The sequence below is a fragment of the Anguilla rostrata genome, chromosome 11 (assembly GCF_018555375.3).
Source record: "Anguilla rostrata isolate EN2019 chromosome 11, ASM1855537v3, whole genome shotgun sequence".
Lineage (NCBI taxonomy): Eukaryota > Metazoa > Chordata > Actinopteri > Anguilliformes > Anguillidae > Anguilla > Anguilla rostrata.
The window spans coordinates 27609146-27633710 of record NC_057943.1 but is presented as its reverse complement, the minus strand read 5'-3'; the positions used below and the strand labels follow the sequence as shown (position 1 = coordinate 27633710).

Here is a 24565-nt window from a genome sequence, read left to right as displayed (position 1 = left end):
CAAATCTAGATAAAAATACCAGGAAATAAAATCTGAAATTCGGATCTGTCACCTCATGTACATCTTTTGACCTCAAACTCAATTGTCTTCAGTGTATAGCAAAAACAAAGGAATTGACCTTGCTGTTCCAATACTTTTGGAGGGGACTGTACAACATTATCTAAAAGAAAATTCAGAGAAAGTAAGAGAAAAAGAAAGTATATCTAAAGGGGGCCAGAAGAGCCATGTTGCAATCTGAAGAGCTGAGTCCATAGTCTTCTTCGGAAGAAGGGCAGGGTTTCCGCTGTCATGATTGCAGTGGGAGGCTCATTCCACCAGCAGAGGGTGGGAATAGACAAGAGACGTGACATGGATATGCAAGTGAAGGGGGTGGGGGGCGGGGGGGTGGGTGGGTGTATTGGACACCAGACAAAGGTATATGGTCTAATGAGATTCTGAAGATATAACAGTGCCGTTTTGTTTTTTTGTTTGTTTTTTTGCTGTCCAATAGGTTAACACCAAGGTTTTTTAACTTGACATGAGCTGAAAGCCATGTCAAGTTGATGAAAGACATGCAGCATTCTGGATGAGCTGCTGAGGTCTGATGGCACAGGCAGGGAGGCCAGAAGTGTGGGAGTTGTAGTAGTCCAGAAGGGAGATTATGAGAGCCTGGATTAACATCTGATTACACTTCCAGTTGTGTGACCTCTGTGAAATGGGTATTTTACTTAGTTTAATATGCCACACGTTTAAAGCAGGTGTTCCCACACAAAGTAGGCTACTCATATTTTGCTGTTTAGTGCAATTATTTTAGAATTAGTGATAGCAATATTACCAAGGGCATGTGAATCACATGTAGTGGGTGAAATGGAAAAAGCTGAGTTAAAACTAATTAAAAGTGGAAAATATATTTCTGCTTTTCATGGGACCCCCAGAAATCCTTGACTGAATCCAGTTTAGGAACCCATGTTTTAAGATCAGTTTGATCTTTATTGATTTTGTATCTGTATAAAAATGCATAAATCACAAAGAGATGTTTCTCATATGGTGATGTGCCAAGGTGTATCATAATCACAGGTTCAGTCGATGAAATAAACAGAATCTCTGACCCACCTTCAATATATTCTCAAAAGTTAATATCGACTATGTACCACAGGCCAAATTCTCAGTGTGCATTCATTTTATATGGCTCGTAATATGGAGTAGGCTAGTTTTCGCAAAATAGTTCGCAGATTTTTCCCTTAATTAATCTATTCCCATGTTTATCTACTGGTTTTATCATTAAGGCTTTGCAGTCAAGACTTGTGTAGACGTCGCACCAAGCACAAGGTTTAAAAACGTTCACGGGTCTGAATCAATTTTAGATAGGCGACAATAATTGATCGAGTAATCCGGCCATACCACCCCAGCCATCGAAGGACAGCCGTACACAGTCGCGCCCAACGAACTGTATGTGGTCCAGTAGTCTCGACACACCGTGGCAGCGCACGAAATAGTAAGGAGGCGTGTCGCTGGGAGGAGAGAAAGTAGGAGGGGATACGGGACCGAGTTAAGAATGAGCTCGGAAGTGACGCGCTCGTTGCCGGCAGAGGGGGGATAGAGACAGAAAGATCGACACGGGTGTAAGGACAGTCGGTTTGTTAACTTCTGCAAAGCAACGGAGGTGAGAGTTTTAAGCATTTCCATTAATCTGTTTGCATAATGAAATCTAATAGCTGGCTGAGCCAACCCCATTATGCGGGCTTTTGCTTAATAGATTGGTAGCCAGCTAGCTATTGCTCAAAAACAATTGAATGCTACAGGGTCCGAGAAGGGAAATGATCTGCGCATTTTAGAGCAGCATAGCGGTGAGCATACAGGTCGCTAATTAGCAAAGTAGCTAGCTGGCTAGAAGAATGAATTGAATAATACCGATTACGTTTTACTCGCACTAGCCAGCTATTTGATCCCGGGTTGAGAATCGTTCAAAAATAACTAGCAAGTTGAAACCCTTAGCTTTAGCAGTTGACTCTTTTCATATGCATGGATTGCTGTTATCTGTGGTAGTCGAATAGAGTCTTTGTAGACTAAGTTAGACAAATCAGATGACGTTAACTAGCTAGATAGCTAGCTGGTTGCCAGGCGCGATTAGGTTTTAGTCGATGGGATGCTATTGGAGACTAGCTTGCAAGCTAAATTGTAATAGCTACACGATAGCTACTAGTTGTAATAATCACACGCTCTCGTATTCTGACTCAAACGCAGTTAACATGTATAAATCGCTAATGTAACTAAAAAGCCAAGCGAGCTTTCCGTAATCGACATCATAACGGTACTACTGCGTTTAGTCAAGGGGCTAGCTAGCCATCTGGCCAGTATAAGCGCTAGGCATTAGAATGGATATATGCAGCTATATTTGCTTATTCGTGTTGTTTATCAGAATAAATTCACGGCTGGCCGAGTTTCAGCCAGCTAAGTGATTCAGTTGTCAATTTTTATGTTGGTGATTGTATGCGCGCAGACAACAATATCATTCAATTAACGTTATGCAACACGGCCTCAATTGACTGGGCTCATACTAGTGCTACACAAGCTGCTAGCTAGACTAGCTTTGTCAGGCCAAAGCCCCGCAATGTTAGAGCGTAAAATTAAATGTAAAACCTGCACAATTCCATGCTCGAATCGGTATCAAATTATGGTGCTTGTACATCGCTTATATGAAAGGCTATGCCCAATGTAAACTAGTTAGCCAATGCAAATGTAACGAAATGTATAAACTAGCTAACTGGATGGCTAATATAATGTAACTAACGTCATAGTTGGCTGGCTGTATAAAAGGAAGTTGTATAACGTCAGTATGCTGGATTTTTTTGTTTCTAGCTATTTTGTATATCTAGGTAGCTGCTCCAAGTATGCTCGTTAACTTCAAATGTGGTTACATTGCCTTTTTTGCCAGAGAGATGGAATTTGAACGCAAGTTAATTATTTGCTAAGTACAATCCTGGTGTATGCAGTTAACAGCAAACATCATATTTATGTTATTCACAGTTAAACGTAGCTGTGCGTTCGTTAATCTAAACGTTGGTTCAGATGGTGGTCGTTATCAGAATGCAAAACGAAATGACGCCAAGAAGCCCTGAGTCTATACTTTTCATTCCTTCGATGCGAACTTACAAGGTGCGGATAGATGCCTGTGTCGTGTGTGTGATTTAACCGTGATCCTTGACTTTTTTTCTGTCTCAAATGGTATTTTACTGTTACTTATCCCGAATCCTTTCGCATAAACCGCCCTCTCCTTAAGGTAATCGGTTCAAATGATTCCGCTTCAGTTTATGTTATTATGGGGCTTCGGCTGCGGGCGCATTCTTGCGGACAGTGTTGTCATAGGCCACAGGTTTCGTACCTGGGCGTTTCTCCAATGACAGGCACTTTTATTCGCTCCCATGGGTACATTTTTATAAATTAAAAATATCCAGGGATTTTCACATCAAGTAATGATTATTACTGTTATCATTTGTCTTAAAAAATAAATGGCGGAATTATCTGATATGTAATATGCTGTATGTTATGGGTCAAAGCATGGTTTGCTACTTGCTTGTCACATACCAGAGCTTGTCAGTTTTCCATGCATATTTAAAATTCAATAAATTACATAATCGCATTCATCAAAATGAAATTACTTTCCAGGAAAATTAAAAATAAAACAAAAGAAATGTTGTGGTAGGTTAACACATTTTTATTTAAAAAAATTAATAAAAATGTTTGTCCTGTACCTCTGGGTCCTTACTGTGACAATGATGATATTCCTTTAAAATTCAGTGCCACAGTGCATTCAGATGCCAGCTTACTGTATTGAATTGATTGTAATACGTTCACTCAATGAATGCTTGCACCATTGTTATTCCTTTGGTGTTACTTGTACCCTAAGCAACATTAAATGCTTTTCAGAATTTTATTTCTCAATTAATCTGCACAGATTAAAAAGCAGTGTAATACAGTAGAATCCACTTAATCCCGTTATGCTATTATCGCATTATTTGGATATTTGAGTAGAATTGCCAAATCTCGAACCGTTTTCCATTCATTCTGTTTTAAAGAGATTTCATATTTGCCAGACCTTTCACGCATACTTAGGATATTTTCATTAGGTTATGTTGTGTAGTGGTATAATTAGGCTACATCGCATACTTATCCAGTAAAAGTTACTTTGATAAGTAACACCGCCAATAACTTAATGTACAACTTTTTTCATGAATAAAGCGTGTTTCAGTCTGGGAATTTGGCTGGTCTTGCGTTACTATTGGAAATGTTTCCTTGATTAACATTAGTATATGCAGGAAAAAAAACCTGTGTACGCACATTATAGGGCATTTTAATTCACTGTTCATCTCCTGTTACAATCATACTGAGTAGGTGGTATGAATGTAACATCGGACTGACTGTATTTTGGTGTTAATTGTATCTGACTCGATTAAGTTATGTAATTGAAGCCGATAATGATTGCTGACGTTTCAGCAGCTGTCGGAAGTAAAATTTCATAGTACTAGGTGCTAGTAGGCTATTTACTGTGTCAATGAGCAAAATCCGAAGACGGTTACATTTGACGACTCTCCCCTAAGTCTTTAAAGTCAGCGAATGACTTCAATTAAACCGCATTTGAATAAAGAAACTAAACCACAAACATGCCTGAGTGGCACGCAAGGTCGTCGGCACTCCTTTTCATTCTTATTTGCAATTAAGAGGGTTATGCTGTCATTAATTTAGCTTGTTTAAGGTTGCATGTAAACCTGAAAGCAGTCGAAACTTTAAAAACTTGAAATGCAGAATCATGCGCAATGAAATTGTTCCAATAAATTCACGGACCATTTCTAGTGGCTTGACGAGTTTTTTTTGTTTTGTTTGCTCGCTCAATTTCTCTTATAGGCGGCTTGAAAACACTTAGGCGGCTCGCCTAAGACATTTCAATGTGGGGTAAAACCCTGCATTACTAGCTAGCTGTCAAAGCTAAGACCTTGCAACCTGCCAATTATTTGAAAAAATGTCCTGACTGCAACAACTTGTACTCTCGCAGTAAAGACTTCATGTTGTGTAAAGGACAAATTTAGCTTTGAACATGAGGAAGTGGAAATACTAGAACTTGTTGACTATTCTAATGGAGGTGAATGGGGTCTGATAGCATGTTTGAAATTATTCTGAGCCAATGTGAGATCAAACAGGATTTAAATAGGTCAGCTTTCCCTTCATAGACATTCTTGTTTAGTTTGTAACGTTTAGTGAGAGGAGCTCAACATTGTTCAGTCTGGTTCCAAATTGAACTGGTTCTGTGTAACAAGGATCCATTTCTGGGAATCATCCAAAATGTTGATGGAGAACTCTGCTCTGGTTAGGACAATAAACAGGGTGGGGGCCTATATATATATATATATATATATATATATAATATATATATATATATATATATATATATAATATATATATATATATATATATATATATATATATATATATATATATATATATATATATATATATATATATATATATATATATATATATATTTTTTTTTTGGCCAGTGAGAAATGATGATGTTTGGTATGCACAAGACGATATAATTCGTCTGGTGCCAGGGTCCTAGCCTGTAACTTCAAGGCACACCATGCTTACCAACATGGTGTGGGAGGAACTTTGCTCATGTTCTGGTTAAGCAACATTGCACTTAGGCCTATATTTCTGTTAGAGTTGTACCACATTCATATTGCCCCAAGCCTGTGTCACACAATGCTTACAGTAAAGCATCAGTGAAATTTTGACTTTCTTTTAAACTTGGCACGTGTGCTTTTCAATTTCATTCTATGTGTAGGAAATGTACCATTTACTTAGACCTAGTTTGTTTGACAGCTACTATTTGTAGCATTTCTTTCTTTATTTGGCTTAAACTCCCTGGAGCACAGGTTCTGTTATTATAAGAATACTCCTAGATACCTCGTTTCACTCAGTTTTATGTTTTGTTGTTTTAAATTACTTAGTTTTTTTTTAATGGAATAAGATTTCTCATTGCTGAGAGAAAATGCATAGATTAATGAAATAATGCACACTTAATGAATATTAGCAGAAAATACTCAGATTAAAACTTCCCTAGAATAAAAATGTGAAATGAAGTTGTACTTAATTGCAGTAAGGACATTTTTAGAGGAGCATGATGAACATTTCTGAAAAAAATCTAATTAGAACATCTTTGAGATTACTTGTGATTTAGTATGTCTTATTATTTGCATTAAGGACATGAACAAAATTCAATTTCAAAGCCATTCTTTTTCCAAAAATTTGCAAAGGCGGAAGTGTGTATAGTTGTGGAAGCACCCACCCAAGTTTGATCAGTGATATAATTTGTTTGTTGTGGCAACCTCAAAAACTTGAAGGTGAGCCTCTTGGCTGTTTGTGTCCACACAAAAGCATGTCAAATCTTAAAAGCTCAAGTGGATACTTGTAGCCTGGAGTACAGGTTTCCAGGAATTTCGCGTGTTTAATTTGGCATAATTACCCAAGACCATTTAACCTAAGCTGATTGAAAGCAAATGAGAGTATTTGTTTCAGTAGTTTTCTTTGCTGGCAGAGCTTCCTGTGTTGTTAATCTGATGTGATGAAAGTGCAGACCTCTTATCTTTCCGACTGCCTCCAGGAGTCTGCGTCATTCCAAATGTAAAGACAACAAAGTTCCATACGAGATGTTGCTGAATGTCACCGCGCGAAGCCTGAGAGGTCTAACAAGGGCTAATCAGTAGCCCGTACCGCTCCAGTTAGCGCTCAGCATCAGCAAGTCTTACAGCCTCTCGCACGCAGTCTGGGCTGTCCTTGAGCAGACAGAGAACGGTCTGCTCGCAGAATGGAAGTGACCGTAGGAATCCCTGACCCTGAGTGCTGTGTTGAGACTTCTAGTTTGCACAATGTAGAGTTCAGTGGATCTAATGGTGTACATTCAAGACATTTAAAAAAATCTGTATAGTGGCCAGACAAGTGTGGAAGTCCTGAAGTAAAACGTGCTAAATGACAACTTGTTAAACTGCCTTACATTTTCAGGTGGGCCACATACTTTGGTCCGATATGATGCAGTCCCAAATAGTGATATTGGTCTAGAGATGAACAGTGGACATTTCCAAATGTCTCCAGTCTGTGACCCCCCTGGCATCGCTCGCGCATTAAAGCCCTCTACAGACTGTCAGTAAGATTTCCTTGATGTAGGGTCTTTAAGAGAACAGAACATGAATATATAATTGAATACCATTTAATGTTGAATCAACACATTTTTGTTTACTTCACACTAAAGTAAAATTGAAATGTCCTGCCAGTTCATGTGTAAAATAATGCCTTCTAATTGGCAGTTTTGTCGAGGTGAATCGCCCACTTGGAGAGCCGTTGGAAGCTCTTTAACGTCGAGTAAGATTTAAATTTTTTAACTTTTAAGAGTGTGGGGTTTTAAAAAGGAGAAATCCCAAGCAGAGTGCCTTGTGGGTATCCTGTTTAACCTGGTCATGTACCCAGTCCTGGAGATAAGATAAATGCACAGCGTTTCAACAACTGTTCGCAGCGGGGAATCTGCACGAAAACCGTAATCTGGGAGCTGTGCCTCCGTCGATAATGGGTCGATCGTCCTGGGCTTGCAGTCCAAGGAGAAGTGCAGAGAGTTTCTGGTGCACATCTGTTATCTGTTCTCCGCACCGTTCCCTTGGCATTATGGGTCAATCAGGCGGCGAAGGAACCCGGTCTGAGCTCACTGCTGAAAAGTCCGATAAGACAGGAGTTTGGCCCCTGTGTACCACTGTGCCATATGGCGTGATCTGTTCCGAATGCAAATGGCACGGGAGGAAGGGTTTTTGAACGTATTCCAAATTTTACTGTGGTTCGCAAAAGAATGCATGTCAGTTATGGATGGTCTGTCCATATTTGTTAAATCAACATGAGCAACAACCAGTAATACCTTTCGGCTATTGTGAAGAGTTGTGCTGTGACACATTGCTTGGCCATATTGCTCAAAGGAGCAGCTACAAATGTTCGAGCGTGTCAGGTCCGTCTGTTATTTTAAGAAAAGAAAACCTGCATCGGTTTCTCAGAATGAGTCTACTTTCGGGCAGATGTTGTTCTCATAGCTTAGCAGCAAAGTTTCAGGTTGGGTAGTCCTTCCCCTTCGCTGTGTGAAATTCTGTATTCAAATGGCTGGCAATGCATCGGTCACAAGTGTTTAACTGCCAGTCAGCCTCTCGGTCAAAGTACAGTATTGGTGTCCCTCGGTGAAATGGCATGCAGTTTTGTGACCGGGCCAAATTTGGGGGTGTCCTTAGCAGAGGTGGGGCGGAAGCTTCCGCAGAGCGTAGCGTGAGGTCGTGCGCAAGTGCGGTCAGAGCACAGAAACTGTGGGGTCAACTTCAGTGACCGATATTTAACTGCCCGCATTGGCTGATACTACTGCTGATGCCTCCCCTTTGTTTACAGTGTTGCACAAATGCAGACTGCAGCCGAGTTTCCTAGTTCATAGAAGTAAAATGTAACATTTTATTTGTATGGAAAAATATTTCAACTTGCATAAGAGGACATGAGTCTAGTGAGCTATTAATCTCTGTATAGGTTTGCTTGTGAGTGATAAATAAAAGGGTTTCAGTTGACTATGATTAGGCTGTATTTGCACATGATATTTTCACTCTGTTTACAGCATCAGTGTATCGCCTCTCTGGCACATTCGTTTCATCATATTGGCCGTAATCCTGACAGATTGGCAAATAGTAATGGCTTCTTTTTAACCTGCTTTCAGCCCGTGATGAAACGGCCCCAGTGTTATCATGCGTCTTTTCATATCTCTCTGCCGCGGTGGTTTTCGATGAGCAGAAAAGCGTGATTGATTAAAAGGAAAGGCCTATCTGATGGCGGTCAGATGACGGCCGTAGGCTGCGGTGGCGGAGAGCCGTTGGAGACAGGGACCCAGCTTGGCTTGTGGTGATGTGGCGGCACCTGTTGTGGCTGCCCCAGGCTTTTGAGAAGGATGTGGCTTTACAACTGCGCGTAGAGGTAGGGTGTGTGTGCGTGTGCGTGTGCGAGAACTACAGAACCAGTCAAGCAGCAGAGCATTTGTTTGGGTGTGGGTGGAGGGGGGGGGGGGAGGGGGTTGGGGTTGTCAAGCCAAGAGGGACCGGATCCTATCCGAAACGCACTGGATCCTGGACCGCCCGTCGGGCTGAGTAGGCAGAGAGGCGTGGGCTGGGTCTTTAGGTTAAATTGACAGAGTGAGTCAGTAGGTGTTTGTTAGCGATACGCTGTTCCGGACCATGGGATGCCGACGTGATGGTGAGGTGCTCCGCAGCCTATGAGGGTGTCAACAATCTGGTTGCCATGGAGACGGTCCTGGCAAGTGCTTCTCAGTGAGCTATGACACAAGACTTATGGCTTGAGTTGGTCAGGTAGAGATCACAGGGTAGAACCGGTACTTAGGCTATATAAAGTCTCAGAAAGATACTATCAGAAAAAATGTTTTTAATTGCTTTATCTCTTCGTAAGGCTGGTGTATTTTCAGAGAAATGAAAAGTGTTGAAGTATTTTCTGAAGCTCAAGGCTGTGTGTATGCGGTGCTAAATTCTTTTTAGCTTGGAAACTTCTAGACTTCCTGTCCTATGCAAAACCGAAAAAGAGCTTTAAATGAAAAAAGCGCACTTCAGAAATTTCAGAGTTTAAAAGGTTGTCTTATAGAAGATCTTTCTTCTGTCAGTGAAGAAAAGGGAAATGTACTGATTCATTTTCTGTCCAGCTGACATTAATTGAATTTACACTTGGAAATGAAGTCTTATTATTTCAGTTATGTCAAGATGTAGCCTAAAACCTTGTTTAAAAACTGCTGTCTGTGTTCCTACCTTCCATTCAAGTTAAACTTCATAAAGTGAGGTCATGTCTTTCTTTTTGTTAGGAATCTAAGAAAGGGACCACATAACTAATTTTGCACGTACGTGGGTTTTTTCTTTTTTTACTTTGGCAAAAAAAAAAATGGAAAAAAACCAAAGAAAGCTTTGCACAGTTGGGACATACCACCCATTTGATCAACACTGTAGACACCCCGCTCAAGGCTAGTCTGACGTGTGCAAACCTTTGCTAACAGTGCCAGGGTGTCCAGGCGAGACGGCATGCGGCGCGCAGCTCTGACGCACGCCGGCTAAGCATGTCAGAGGGGCGTGCCTTCATCTGCTTTTAAGTTTCGTTTCCAGAGTCGGCATGCGGGAAAACGGAAACGATCCATCAGGAGCTTTGCTTACGAAGCCAACCCCGTTCCAGCGAGAAGCGCCGGCCTCGACTGCCGTGAACGGAATTGCAGCGATTTTAAGCTGGGCGGTTCTCTGAGCGTCCGCTTGCCGCCCGGTGGCGTCGTTCGTCGCGCGTATACAGACATCTCGCGAAACAGCGGTACTATTATAGCGTAGCTCATGGCCAGGTGCAATTAGGGTTTCCGTAACGCTGCTCCTGTTTGCGCTGGCTCAGCAGCGGTTATATTGCTTTACCGCCCTGATAAGGAGGTGCCTCTCAGCAGATTTTTTTTTCCTCTCCTCAGATACTCAGCTGCTAGACTGTCAAACTGTAACAAGCTGACGAATGCAAGCGCGATTTGCGTGCTGGACGTAACAGTCGGTCTTTAAAAGTGAGTCAGCCCGCTTTTTGATGTCTGCTTGTTTGGTGCTGACAAGCCTTTTACTGTGGGCACAAAAATTGTAACGTTAGGGATAGGAAGTGGTCATTGTGGAAGAAAAAAGTTTGTGAATACTGGAGGGGAAAAGTCTTGATTTTTGTATTTAAATTTAAAGCGTTAATTTGTTAGTCCATCGATAATCTTCAGTTTGAAAAGTAAAGTTATAGGTTGTGTATGATTTGGATGGTATTGTGTGAGCTTCAAATTTTTTTTGGATTCATGTAAAATCCAATAAAACTCAAAACGGCTCTAAAAGCATTTGCTCAAGCCAAATTGGAACCATGCTATGGCCAAAGACAACACTGAATGCAGATTCTGTGCAACTGTTCGCCAGACGGACAGCGATTCATTGAAATCTGTTTTTCATGACCGATTTTACGTGCTTAGGAAACGAGTTTAGGGATTTGGGGAGGGGGGCAGTCCTGAAGTACACTGTTTTTTAAAGTCCTGGACTGCTGTAAGTGTCCAACAGGGGCTTTGGCTGCCAAACAACTTTCAGGCTCTCTGGTTTTGAATGCTTTTAGCAGACTCTTCTTTGTCCTTGGTGTTGGTTTCAGTATTTGGTAGCAATCTGAGCCCGATCCAGTTTGGTTAAACTTGTCCTGGTCTTCCCTCTCTCCCGACGCATTCTACTCCTGATCTCACAGAACAGTTCATCAGTGTGTCTGGAAAAAATGATTCAAACTGCTTTTTTCCCCCTCCCCCTCCCCCCTTCTTTCTCCTCCTCAGATTTTTTTTTCTTTGGCTTTTCCTTTTTTTCGTGGAGAGGTCTGCTGCAGGAAGAGGAAGCGGCGGCGTCCAAGCTGCGAGCGTTTGGACGGTGGGTTTAGCCTCCGGAGGACTCCGTGACCCCATCTGCCTCGGCCCCCCCCCCACCCGCCCCCTCGCCTCCCCGCCTCCCTCTCCTCCCGTCCCGCTCCAGCTCACGGCGTCTGTAATGTGAGCCTTTGCTGGCATCTTGCGGGAGAGCGAAAAAGTGAGGAGGAAGGGGGGAGAAACGGACAGCTCGCGCGCGGAGGCAGCGCAGAGCAGAACCGGACTCGTTAGGCCGGCGGTCGAGCGATCTGCCGCGCGCGGCCCACGGTGACCGGAGGGCGACCACAGAGACCGTCGCAGGCCGTAGACTTTACTGCCGTCACTCTGTGGAGGAGAGAAGGTGGAAGAGGCCTTCAGGAATCCCACTGGTGAAGAGCAAAAAAATCTTTGGAGCAGGGCTTTTTTTTTTTGTTGTTGTTCCTGTTCAGTTTTTGTTTTTTTTCCTTCTCAAGCGAAACACTCACTTCTGACTGACCAGCAGTGTCTTCTGGGATTTTCAGAATGGCCAAAAAGAACAGTCACAAAGGTAAGTCCTTATCTGGTTTTTGGCCTCTCGAAAATAATTTTGTGACCCATATAATATCACTGAAAACTTGTCAGTGTTCCGCAGTGCTTTTAAATACCTCCATGGTAACTTCCACCAGGTAACTTATGGCAGCTTAATTCTAGGCACAGTTTAGCCTCCGCCCTTCTAGGGGGACTAGTGTGTATTGCACCCATTAATATTTGGCCCAGAGGGAAAGGACTCCACAGCAGATAGTCAAAGGACATGCTAAGTGCTCCTAGCCTGGGGAGTGTGGCTGCTCCCTGGAGCATGTTAGAAGGTTCTAGATTCTTCTCTTGATGTACACAGAGCAGGCTTGCAGAAGAGAAGCTCGGTTTGATTCTGTGAGAGAGCGCACGCGCGCGTGAATGTGTGTGTGTGTGCGGCCAGGCTGCCACATCACTCATATTTACAGAGCCATCAGCTACACGCTAGGATAGCTGGTGGCTGTTGAGGTTCCCGTGAAGGGAACGGGGCCATGCAAACGCAATGCTGCTAGCACCGTGGTACGTCCCGAGGAACCGACATCTGCATGTTGCAGAGAGACACACCGCTACCTTGCTGTCCTGTGCTCCTCTGTTAACTCTGTTAACGCCCCCCACCTCCCCCCCCCCCAAACTCCTTAAATCCTGAAATAATTGGTTTTAAAAGGATCCTTGAAATACAATAGCTCTGTGGTCAGCCCAGAAACGGGCAGCGATAATGAATGAAATCTGAAACCCACGTGACCAAACGGGGACAGGCACACGCCACATTCTCACAAACACGTTTAAACGCACAACCTCGCACATGAGTGCACAGACTGCCACACAAACGTTCTAATGCGCACGTGCGCACACACACACACACACACACACACACAGACTCGTGCTGTTTAGCACGGTACCTGTAATTGTGCTAAACTGTTTTTTGGTGTCCTTGTTGGGACCTGAAGCTCGTTTCATTGGGGCCTTGTTTAGCCCGCTCAGTTCCTGAGCTGGTGCCTCCTTCCCCTGACCTCTCTGGCTCTCTGGGAGTCCTAGGTTGTGCACGGAGGCACGGGGGCCCCACGCTCCTGCTGACCCACGACTCCTCTTTCTGCTCGGCCCCGCCCTTCTGCAGCCCCCGCTCTCTCTCTTTCTCCCAACAACTCACTTCTTTAACTGGAGAGGGAGGGAGGGAGGGAGAGGGGGAGAAACACCAAAACGGGTTGCAGACTGTTAATTTGGCAGCGGTTTTCACTAAGTGCTGAAGCAGTTATGGGGCCACTGGCCGCTGTTTGTGAATAGACGTGTGTGTGTGTGTGTGCGCGCGACAGAAATCGCAGTAAGCGCAGCCTTGGGAGGGAGTTTTATGTTTTTGAAACCATCCTGAAAAAACATTAATCTTGTCCGATGCCACCAAGCCAAATGAAGCCAGGTCCTCTGACAAGTGTCAGATTTAATTAATTTTTCCACACTGCAGCACGTGTTAAGTCCTGTGTTTGATGTCTAGAGCCACACGTCTGACTCCAGCCTCGTTTGAGGGAGTCCAGTATTGGCCAGGCCCCCCGAAGCACGCCGCTTCTGATTCGCTTCCAATACGACGGTTGCAGTGCCGTCTGTATCCATGGCAACACGCAAGGCGACGGCCAAGCAGATTTCGTTATCTGATTGGACAGGTGTTGTTCAGCGGGGCCACTAAAATCCAAGCCAGCGAATTTGTCGAAGCGGGGTCCTGGGTAAATTCAAGTGTTACGGACTTATCCCGTTTCATTCCTTTTGGTTGATGTGGATTTCTTTTTTCTTTTTTTTTTTGTTTTGTTTTGTTTTGAGAGCGACCCAATTGTTTTTTCGTTTGACTTGGCTGGGGAGCAGCAGGCCGACGTGGCAGCTCGCTCGCTGGGACCAGCGCATTGTTTTGACAAATGGAACGAGCCGCGGACCGAGCGGAAATGCAGATGAGATTTGGCCGTGAGAGGCTAGCGATGGCGTGTCGTTCAGTAGCGGCTGTCCTTATCGGAAAGACGGTCTCTTTGCCCTCGGTCTTGCTGTGTCTTTCCTGCCAAAGCTTTATTTATTTAGGATCCCCCCCCCCCCCCCCCCCCCCCCCCAAAAAAATCTTCTTTAAACCAGTTTAATGGGCAGAATAGACAGAATTCAGGCCAGGTTTGTGCTTTTTGTGAAAGTAATGTATTTAATGGTGGTAATAGTTAATATTTATTTATTTTTAATCAGTTTGCTTTCAGTGGTAATCTGTTGAGCAGACATTTACTGTAGAGTCTTGTCTAACCAAGTTGACTGAGCTTTCTAGAGTCTGCCGTTGGTGCAATGAAACACTCAAGACATTTGAAATGATGTGACACTTCTCCAACGGTCTAATTCTGTTTCCAGGGTAAGAGCAGTTTAAGATGGCTAGCTCTTTTTGAAATTTCTGTTTTTATTTTTTAATCTGTTTTTTGGAGGGGGGGGGGGCATCTGCTGTGAAAGACGATAAATATTTGTTTGTTTTGGCAGTATAACCAAGACCGTTCTAACCGGCATGGTCATGCCATCCCAGCACTTGGCAGCCAGGAAGTTTTGATGTCACCCATCACTGAACAACACAGCACACCAATTTTACACAGATTTCACTCTGAGATCTTTCCTTCTCGGTGGTTCATGGTTGAAATTGTTTATCCAATTTTCTGAAAGAGGACATGCCAACACCTCGTGGAAGAAATGTCCTGAAATACGTGATTTTGTATATTGGATAAACGTCGCTTCGGATGATTGTTGGTTGGAACTGGCTCCTCCGGCAACAAAGGATTTGTTTGACAAAGTTCATTAAGTCCATAGTTCATTGAAATATTTTGCAAATTCTTTTTTTTTTTACCCTTTTTTTTTAACCATGAACCTTGAAGCATGTGCTGGGGGGGGTAGAGGGTTGCTTTGAGGGGCAGGTCTGGAGCTGGAGGCCCTGAATGTACCATAGTGGGGGTGGAGTTTTGGTTAGTTTGTCCTTACCTATGAATGATGTTAAATCTGTGTGCATGCCTGTCTGCGTGCGTGGGGCATTTTCTCCCTGGCTGAACCAGCTGCAGGGTCTCCTGGCTGCTTTGGCTCTGTATATGCCAGTTCAGACTGAGCTGGAGTGGAGGGGAGGGGAGGGAACTGTTTGGGGCACTGCTGTGTTTTTCAGTGAAGTGTCTCCAGGGGTTTTTTTTTTTTTTTTAAACAATAACTAGTCTGTTTCCAGTGTTTTCCTCCCATATTCCTCCGCTGTGGTGTAATTCCAGACCGCTGTCTGGTGTTCTGGAGTCTCAGGCTCTTGCAGTTTCCCCCCCTCTACTGTAGCTATCCAAACTCTTCCCTCCCCCCGTACTGTAGCTATCCAAACTCTTCCCTCCCCCCGTACTGTAGCTATCCAAACTCTTCCCTCCCCCCGTACTGTAGCTATCCAAACTCTTCTCTCCCCCATACTGTAACTCCCCAAACTGTCTTGCACCTCTGCTGTAACTCCACAAACTGTCCTGCCCCTCTACAGTATCTTCTCCCCCAAAACCCTTCTCCTTCTCCACCCCCCCCCACAGTATCTACCCCCTGAACTCTTTTCCTTCCCCTGTCTACTGTAGCTCTCAAACTGTTCTGTCCCTCTACAATATCTCCCCCAAACTCTTCTCTTTCCTCCCTCTAATGTAGCTCCCAGACTGTTCTCCCCCTCTGCTGTTACTCCCCCAGTGGTTCTCCTTCCTCCGCTCTGCTGCAGCGCTCCAAACTTTTCTCCCCCTCAGCTGTAGCTCCAGCTGTTCGCCTGTGTCAGTCAGCAGCTGGCTGGGTGGAGGCTGAATGTGGGGGCTGGAGCTTGATCCGGCATAGGTCTGTGCACCCGGACGTGTGCTGGTTGGGTAAACAGGGCAAATCTCGCTCTCTTGCTCTCACGCTCTCTCTGCTTCTTTTTGTCTCTCTCTTTGTTTCTTTTTGTCTCTCTTTCTGTCTCTCTTTCTCCCTCTATCTGAAGTTTCCTGGAAAGTGTTTACAGTCCTGCTGACTCAGGGGCTCAAGCTTTGCATTTTTTTTTTGGAACGTCTTTGCATACATACAGTGATAGGTCTGTTGGCTGCTGGTTAATGAGTTACTGCTGCATACAGAGCTATTGAGCATTTCCCATACTAATATGCCCAATATAGTATGGTACACACTGCTCCGACAGGACCGACTTTCCTGATAGTTTTGCCACTGACAGGGCACAGGGGGTGGGGTTGGGGGTCAGCTACAGGCTGGAGGGACGTGATGGTAACTAAACTGTTCGAATTGGGATTTATTGTTGGGCTGTTCTGCATTGTGGACAGTCCTGGAACTGCACACACAAAAAAATGTTGTTAATTTTTATTTTTCCCTGGACAAACTGCCTGTTTTGTTTTGTCTCTCTCCTTAACCAGACACTTCGGGCGTGGTGTTCGACACGCACTCTAAAATGGTGATGTCCCAGGGAGGGACGTACGAGAGGATGAAGGAGAAGGTAAGCGGCAGGGATGGTGTTTCTCCCAATCTGCTCTGATTCGTTGGGAAATACTGATATTTCTGGCCCTAGGTCTCTCCGGGGCATTTGGCTGCGTCTCTGAACGTTCCCCTCCGCTATCAGCCTCCCGATCTTTGTGCTTGCGTCATGTCCCATGTTCAGTTCCTCTGGTTGAGTCATTCATGGGTCTGAGAATCAGTACTGATTAGTCCGTAAAAGTCGTGTGCATGTGGGGGAGGTAGGCTTTTAGAACAAGGTTTCCCCATACTCCTTTGGGAAGGGGTGGGGGGAGGGTTAAGGGGTTTCACTGTGTGCTGATCTGTTGCAGCCAAACCTGCACTTGGTTAAGGTAATTGAGAACATGCTTTTACACGCTTTTAAGTGATTTCTGTGCTGTGAACACAGATTTGGCTCAGTTCCATTTTGCGTGTTGCGTGTTGTTTTTCTGACAGCCAGATGCTTGGCTTAAGTAAACAAGTGTTCCCACCAGCGTGATTTTACCCGTCGATCAGTCTGTCGCTAATTGGCCAATCAAAAGGCTCCTTGATGGTCCACAGTTAAGTTAACTCTGTTAGTTGCCAGATACCGACCTAGCTATTTCAGATGGGTATTAGCTAGCACATACATGGGGTCTCCAGGACCACATTTGGCAAATTTACAAATACGCAGCGTAAGGAGATGAATGAACCATTTTTAAACTTTGGTCACAGTTCAGATGATCTGTCACGCCTGGCTGAGTACTACCTCAGTTCCCATTCCTCCCATAGATGGGCAAGTGCAGAGCCTAAAGCCATTCTACACAAATGGGTGTTTGCTAAATCAAAATTCCCAAATTTAAAAAATGAGCTAAAATTTCTGAAATGCTCAGCAATTAGGGGAAAAGGCATTTTCATGTGACTTTTCTTTATTAATTTTACTAATGCAAATTTATGCATTTTAGCAGCATTTGAATTTTTTAGATGTAGTGGTAATTCATTGCACGTTTGTTGGCTTTATAGTAACAATGAAACATTATTCAAAAGAACAATGCGCATAAGTCATACACCTCTGCTTTGCATTTTGTTTTATTTTCCGGGACAATAAAGCTTTCAAAGTGTTTGCAGTTGCATTTGCTTACAAGACATAGGCAAACATATATAATCCTACATTCTCTCTCTCTCTCTCTCTCTCTCTCTCTCTCACTCCCTCCCTCTCTCTCCCTCTCCCCTACAGATTAGTGCCGTCCGAGCCGTGGTGCCCAACAAAAGCAACAACGAGATAGTCCTGGTGCTGCAGCACTTTGAGAACTGCGTGGACCGGGCCGTCCAGGCCTTTGTGGAAGGTAGGCTTTTCAGCACGCGGCTTCTCCCCGGTTCCCCTCTGCCGCTGGTCTAGCGGTGGAGACTCAGGAAGGTGTGACGGTCTTCGGTCAGGGGCATAAATGGAGGAATGTGTGAGGGGGAAGGGGGGCGAGGGGCGTGGGGGGAAGCTTGCAGCTGTGAGCTTTACAGACTTGTTTCTTCGGGGGGGCCAGGGGAAGCGAGGACACCGTTAACTTAACTAGGTTTCAAAATGCTTTTCTGCTTTGGCATTTTGGGCCTGCACACTGCCGAGTTGCTCGGTTACAGACAGACCATAAATAAACAACAACAACATCAAAAAAGTGATGTGTTTTGGACGAAGGTAACTTTAAGCGACTTACAGACCGCTTAGGCCGCCGGTTGCCCAGCCGAAATCCGAGGTCTCTGAAACGGAGAGGCATAGCAAGCGCCTGCAGAACCCAAACGCCCTGGAATGTTTATTTCATTTTTTTCAAAAAATTTTTTTTAAAAGGCGGCGTTGTAGGCCAGGCTCTCCCAGCTCGGCGGAGTCGGTCCGACGTGGCAGCGCTGGACGCGGCTCTGACTCCGGGCCCGGGAGCGGACGACCCCCCGGCCCGTCTCCAGAGCAACGCGGCGGTGGCCCGTTCCCAGACCCCCCCTCACAGAGAGGCTCCTTAATTCCTTCCCGCGCTGCGAGCCTCCGTCAGCCTGCCGGGAAGGCGACCCCGCTAACCTGCCATCGTTCTCCAGTAAATCAGCGCTGTCGTTCCTCCGCTTCCTGAAGCGCTTTGATGTGCGCACTGTCCCGGCCCGGGGGGGAAGGCCCCCGCAGGCCCGCACGGTTTCGTTCTTAGCGTGCCTTCGTCAGTCACCGCGCAGGGCGTCGCCGCGGTTCCAGACCCGGCGCGCGTCACACGCTGACGACCGAGTTATCGCCTTCACCTCTCCCACGGAGAACAAAAGGAGGGGAAAAAGCATGAAAGGAATTCCTCGTGGGCTGGCCCAGTTCTGGCAAAGAGAAACAAACTGCGTCGGAGCCAGTTAAACGTCTAAAAATAAGTTTCTATTTCCACAACAAGGAAGTCGATGAGCAAAAGTGTTCCGTCATAGCTGTCATAGCAGTATTTGCCATCTGACAGGAATTCTTGTTCGACATCTTTTTTGCATATTCACGTTCCTCCTTCGCTTGAAAGGAAAGCATTTGCGTCACTCATCCACAGTGATGGAACGTGTACATTATTTGGTTGTTTAGTTACTGACAATGTGTATCAAACATTGAGGTTGTCTTTCATTTTATCTGCAGGCAGTGCCACTGAAATCTTGAAGGAGTGGAATGTAACCGGTAAAAAGAAGGTACGTTTCTTAAAAGTTTAACGCCCAATTTTTTCATTCATTTTTCTTTAATGAAACTTAGCATTTGCCCCAGTCCACTATGCTGTGAATGCTGTACATGTGCATCACTGCTTACGTAGCTAGCGATGTAGCGTATGCGTGGCAGATTCTGGCAGAAGACTAAACTTCTTTGCATTTCAAACCTTATGAACGTTTTCAGGATTTAATAAGCGGGTTCAAGAAACATGTTTCTTAAGGAATTCTTCAAGGAAAGTTGGAAACCGTTCAAATTCAGAACCGGAATCCCAGCTCGTTCTGAAGTGGTTGCATCTCCTGCATTACTTGCACCGTGGTGCAGCATTTGAAAAAGACTGAATGAACAGGCTGGTGGCTCCAGTAGCTTATGATATGAATAGATGGCTGTTCTTATGTTTCCCTGTCCTTGGGTGATCAGCCCAAGAAGAAGAAACCCAAACCCAAACCTCAGCCGGAAGTCCCGGCAGAGCCGGAGCAGGCCGAGCCGGACCCAGCCAAGGCCACGCCTCCCTCTGATGGCAAGGATGAGGTCAACGGTTTCCACGCCAACGGATCCGTGCTGGATGGGGATTCGCTGGACTCCCTGAGCGAGCAACTGGACTCTGCCTCCCTGGATGCGGCCGAGCTCGACTCGGAACCCGCCACGCCCGAGCTCTCCGACGCCACCTCAGGTATCCTAGGGGAACCGTGCCCAGAAACCCAAATCCAGCCCCCATTTCCACCCAGCTGTTTATTAAGGGACTTACTTTAAGCACAGGCAGGGTGGACTTCACCATGTGAACCATGGATGAGAGTTCAGCAGATACATGGATTCTAGTGCATTCTCCAGCAGACAGGCGCTAAATGGTTGTTACGTAACAGTTAATGGCTCGGTTGGTTGTTCATCGCCAGAACGGGCTTTTGATTTGTTGTGTGCTACGACAGTGAAACTGTAATCCCAGAGAACACTTTTATTGGCAGCATGGCGAATGGCGGTAATCGTATGACGCTGCCGTCCCGTAACCTTCCCGCCAGCGACCGTTTCATCCTCCTGCGGAGGGAAAAAAAACTAACATTTTCTGTTGACCTTCCCGACCAGGTGTGGAGGTGGACTCCAAACCCAGGCCCCCGAGCCAGGCCTCCCACTTCAGCCAGGGAGGGCGGAGCCAGCAGGGCCAACGCGGCGGCAAGCCCCGCCCCCGACTCGCCTCCGGCTCCCAGCCTGGCCCCGCCCACTCCTCGTTCCTCCCCGACGACGGCCAGCACGGGGCGGCCGGCAATAAGAAGATCGGTAAGAAGGAGGCTTAGCCGGCTTGTTGAGCTGTGATTTTTAGCGTGCTCGTTTACTCTTGGTGTACGCCACACGGTTGCATTCCCTGGCATTCGTTTTGCCAGTCTGAGGACTGCAAGAGCTTTGCTGCTCCACTGGTTTTTCTGCTGGTGCGTAAGCTGGGGAACAATGGGGCAGGCGACAGTCTTGTAATCCGCTGTACGCCGCCTTCTTTATTAATTATGAAACCTCGATAGTCAGATCCTACATTTCTCTGGAGGCACTAGTGTAATTGCTCAACATGTTTTCAGGTAATCGGAGGACAAAAGCTGTGCGTGCGAATACTTAGGCCGTTCCCAACTCCTTCTGGTAGAAACTTGGCATTTGGCAATTGATCATAAAAATCATTATTTCCCAGTTTTATTCATGTGAATCAGTATTTCATGATTATTTGTGAAAATCTGTATTTGTTGATTAATCAACATCCGGAAATTCAGTTCATAGTTTAGGTAAAGGAACATTCTGGAACCCAGGGAGCTTTATGGAGAATATAAGGTTTGTGTTGACTGAGGGAGGGTAGAGGGGGTTCCACAAACTCCCAAAAGAAAATTGAGGCATGAGAAACCTTTATAACCTTATTATTAAAAAAGGTTTTAGGTGTGTGGTTTTGTAATCTGTCAGATTTGTTTAACTTTGAATTTAAAAAATAAAATATATTATTCATGCATTTATTTTAAATGATGCCAGTGATTTATAACAGGGGTGTCAAACTCAGACCTTGAAGTGTCTGCAGATTCTCAGATTCTTGTGGTTTCTTTTCAATAAGCATCCGATTAAGACCTTGAGAATGACGTGTGTGGGTTCTTCATCCAATCAACAGCTGAAGTGACTCACTGTTGCTGAAATGCACAGAATATCAGCAGACACTGTGGCTGTCCAGGATTGAATGTTGCCACCCTTTATCTAGAATGTTTTGGGATGTTTTTTGAGAATGCTCTCAGATAAATACTTTAAAAATAAAGATAAAATGGAAAAAAAATGAAAACTTCACTTGAGTATTTTAGTATTTTGTGTGCGGTATTTGGCATGCTGTATTTTCCAATGCGTTTGACTTCAGAGGTCTATATGAAGACACATTCTCGAACAAGAATGCAAACAAAGTAGATCTTAAAAATAAATAAATAAAATCTCTAATGTTGATTTATGATTAGATATATCTGTATGTAGCAATGAAAATCAATATTGTCAATTTTTTTTCCCCTATAATTTGTGCCCCACACATGGTACAAATGACATGCGTGAAACCAGAAAGGATAGCATAACTTACAAGCAATAAACAATATGATCAGCAATTAAATAATAAAATGAATAATAAAACAAACAATAAAACAACTGAACAGAGTTAATTGCCACAGGTCGAGAGTGTATTGCCTTCAATGCAGACTGAATGTTGTTTGCAGATTGGCCTTTCACTCCCTAATCTCTCTCTCCCCCCTCCCCCCCAGCGCCGAACATCGACCGGTCGGTGAAGGACCTGCAGCGCTGCACGGCCTCGCTCTCGCGCTACCGGGTGGTGGTGAAGGACGAGATGGACTCCTCCATCAAGCGCATGAAGCAGACCTTCGCCGAGCTCCAGAGCTGGTGTGTGTCCGAGCTCCTCCGACCGCCCTGCCTGCCGACCCCTACCGCCCCACCCACTGACACCGATCGCCCCACCCTATGACCCCATTTCTCCCCAATCGCCCCGGCTGACCCCGCTCTCCCCGACCCTGGTCTTCCAGCACCACAGGGTCAGCCGCGTCTGGCTGTTCCCTGCTTAATTTACCAGCTGCTTTAATCGATCGACTGTTTTCACTTCATCGGTCAATTAAAGCCACTGATTACACTCGACTCATGTTGCCTGGTTACTTAGATCTGGGGAGAAACAGACAGTGGAGCCTGCAGATGTCCAGAAACGGGGTCGGGGGACTCTGATGGATGCTTCCCACGCGTCCCGTAGCAGGGATACAAAAATAGGCGTTCGATCAGTGATTTGAACCCGTGACCCTCGGGCGGAGAGTCCACTTCTCTCTGTCGCGCCGTAGCGGATGCATCAGCAGAATTTTCTCCACCTGCTATGCAAATCGTCTGGAGTATCTCTCTCCCAGTCACCATTTTGGCTCTCGGGGTCATCGGGAACATGTGACTTACACGTGCAGTACGATTGCAGTTTTGTCTGCTAAAGCTGTTCTACTTCAGTTAATTTGCGTAACCCGTGAATCACCAGGTGTGGGTGGGAGGGGGCGGCGGGAGGGCGGCATGCTCTGCTGATACCGTGCAGGTGACCAGACCCCAGAATAAACAGGGCCAACGCGACATGAACTTTGTGTGCCTGTAGTACGCCGCGTAAGTCTGTCTGCAGTCTGAACCCGGGGAAAAACAGCCGGCTGTGCGGAGAGCCGCGGCAGCTTCTGCCAGCCGGGTCAAAGGTCAACGGGCTTTCCGGAAGGATCCGCAAAAGTGTGGCTGGACTCGAGACAGGCTTCACCAATTAACACCAGGCCCCCTACTCCTGTAGACTTTCCCTCTTTCGGGCTCTCTTTTTTTTTCCTCTTTCTCTCCCTTTTTCTCTGTCTCTTACTTGCTCTCACTCTTTCTTTCTCTCTCTTTCAGTCTCCCTCTGAAAAATAGAGACTCTTCCTGGTTACTGCAAGCAAACAACATGTTTGGCCAAAACAAAGTGCAGGTTATATCTTATCTGTGTCGGGCAAACTGGGTTATCATTGCACGTACTGGAATTCATTTCCTCCGTGTGTGTTTGTGTGTCTCTCTCTCTTTCAGTCTAATGGACCGGGAGGTTGCCCTGTTGGCTGAAATGGACAAAGTCAAAGCGGAAGCCAGTAAGTCTCACCCCCCACCCCCACCCCCACCCCCACTTGGCACCATTGCCAAATGCTGACGCGGAGTTTAAAGAGAAATAAAATGTCATTTAGGTTAGTGGAGCACCGGGGTCACCTTTCCAGGTTCTGGTTTCAGGCTGCGAGGAGCCGCCCGGCCCAGCCGGAGGCCCGAATCCGTCCGCTGCTCCGCCCTCCGCCGATAAGAAGGCTGCTCTTTTCATACCAGGCAGCATCGTTTTCATTTCCAACAGGAAAAAGAAGACCGGGAGGGAAACCTGAAGAACATTTTTTTTCTTCAGCTGTGCACACAGATGTAAGGGATAATGTTCTCGTTCTGTGGGACTGCAAGGGGGGACAGTTGATACCTAGAACAGCCAAATAAACTCCTTCCTTGCCCCCTCTGTCCTGTAGTTACCTGTGCTCTACTTTTTGATCTTTCAATTTTTTTTAAAATGGATTTAAACTGTTCAAAAAAATTGATAATTGATATTGGTATTGCTAACATGCTGCATGTGGAATATGTTTACATAAGAATGGCAACTGAAGGAATCTGGAGCACTTCCAAATCTTATTTGTTATGTTTTCCACGAGTCGTGCAGTGTGAAGATGGGTTCTGTGTGTACACAACGTTACCCTTTACACAGGCAGTGTGTTTTTCGGATAATTGCTGTCCGTAAATCCGCACCAAAAGCAAACATTCCGACTTTCCAAACCACAGTCCTTTCAGACAGGCGTGCTGCGCAGTTTCCAGTCCCCTCTAGACCAAGAGAGCTTTTCTCTTTCTGGCTGGCGGCTGGAGTTTCCACAGGCGAAGAGCTCCAGCCTTCAGCTCCAGCTCACTTTGAAATGGCGGAGGAAAGGGTTTTCCAAAAACCAGCCGCTGCATGCGAAAATGGCCAGTTTTTGAGGCAGAAGTCGGAGGAGTTGTGCTTTGCGTCGAGTGTGCCGGGGGAACCAGGGGAGAGCAGAAAGTACAGTGTAGCAGTGGTCTGAGTCTCTGAGTCTGAGTCTCTCTGAGTCTGAGTCTCTCTGAGTCTGAGTCTGAGTCTCTGAGTCCAAATGAGCAACCATTGTGCGCTCCAAAAAAGGCACATGTTTGCTGGTGTCCCGGATGCATCCAAACGCGTGACTGTGCAAGAATGCGTATTTGTACAAGTAGGCCACCCTGGCCATTCTTTCCTCTCAGTGCTGGCCCTCTTCTGGGCTGTGTGTGAGAGCAGGCTCTGGAAAGACTGAATGCTGCTAGTCTCAGGTGTCAGGGCAGAGTGAATGGTG

General features: G+C 45.5%; 1 protein-coding gene across 2 annotated transcripts in view; it reads left to right on the top strand.

Moving 5' to 3' along the window:
- The first annotated feature begins 1518 nt into the window (after positions 1–1518).
- The window catches only part of spats2 (spermatogenesis associated serine rich 2), a 29103-nt gene continuing 6056 nt past the window's right edge, over positions 1519–24565 (top strand). Inside the window, exons 1-10 of one of the 2 annotated variants that reach the window (XM_064299154.1) lie at positions 1546–1642; positions 10541–10627; positions 11405–12017; positions 16414–16493; positions 17706–17814; positions 19098–19147; positions 19581–19833; positions 20241–20432; positions 21917–22052; positions 23232–23290. In XM_064299154.1, the coding sequence (XP_064155224.1) occupies positions 11993–12017; positions 16414–16493; positions 17706–17814; positions 19098–19147; positions 19581–19833; positions 20241–20432; positions 21917–22052; positions 23232–23290 (904 nt within the window). In that variant the 5' untranslated portion in view covers positions 1546–1642; positions 10541–10627; positions 11405–11992. Of the gene's footprint in view, positions 1643–10540; positions 10628–11404; positions 12018–16413; positions 16494–17705; positions 17815–19097; positions 19148–19580; positions 19834–20240; positions 20433–21916; positions 22053–23231; positions 23291–24565 lie in introns of both variants that reach the window. The other variant, XM_064299153.1, reaches the window with a different exon arrangement.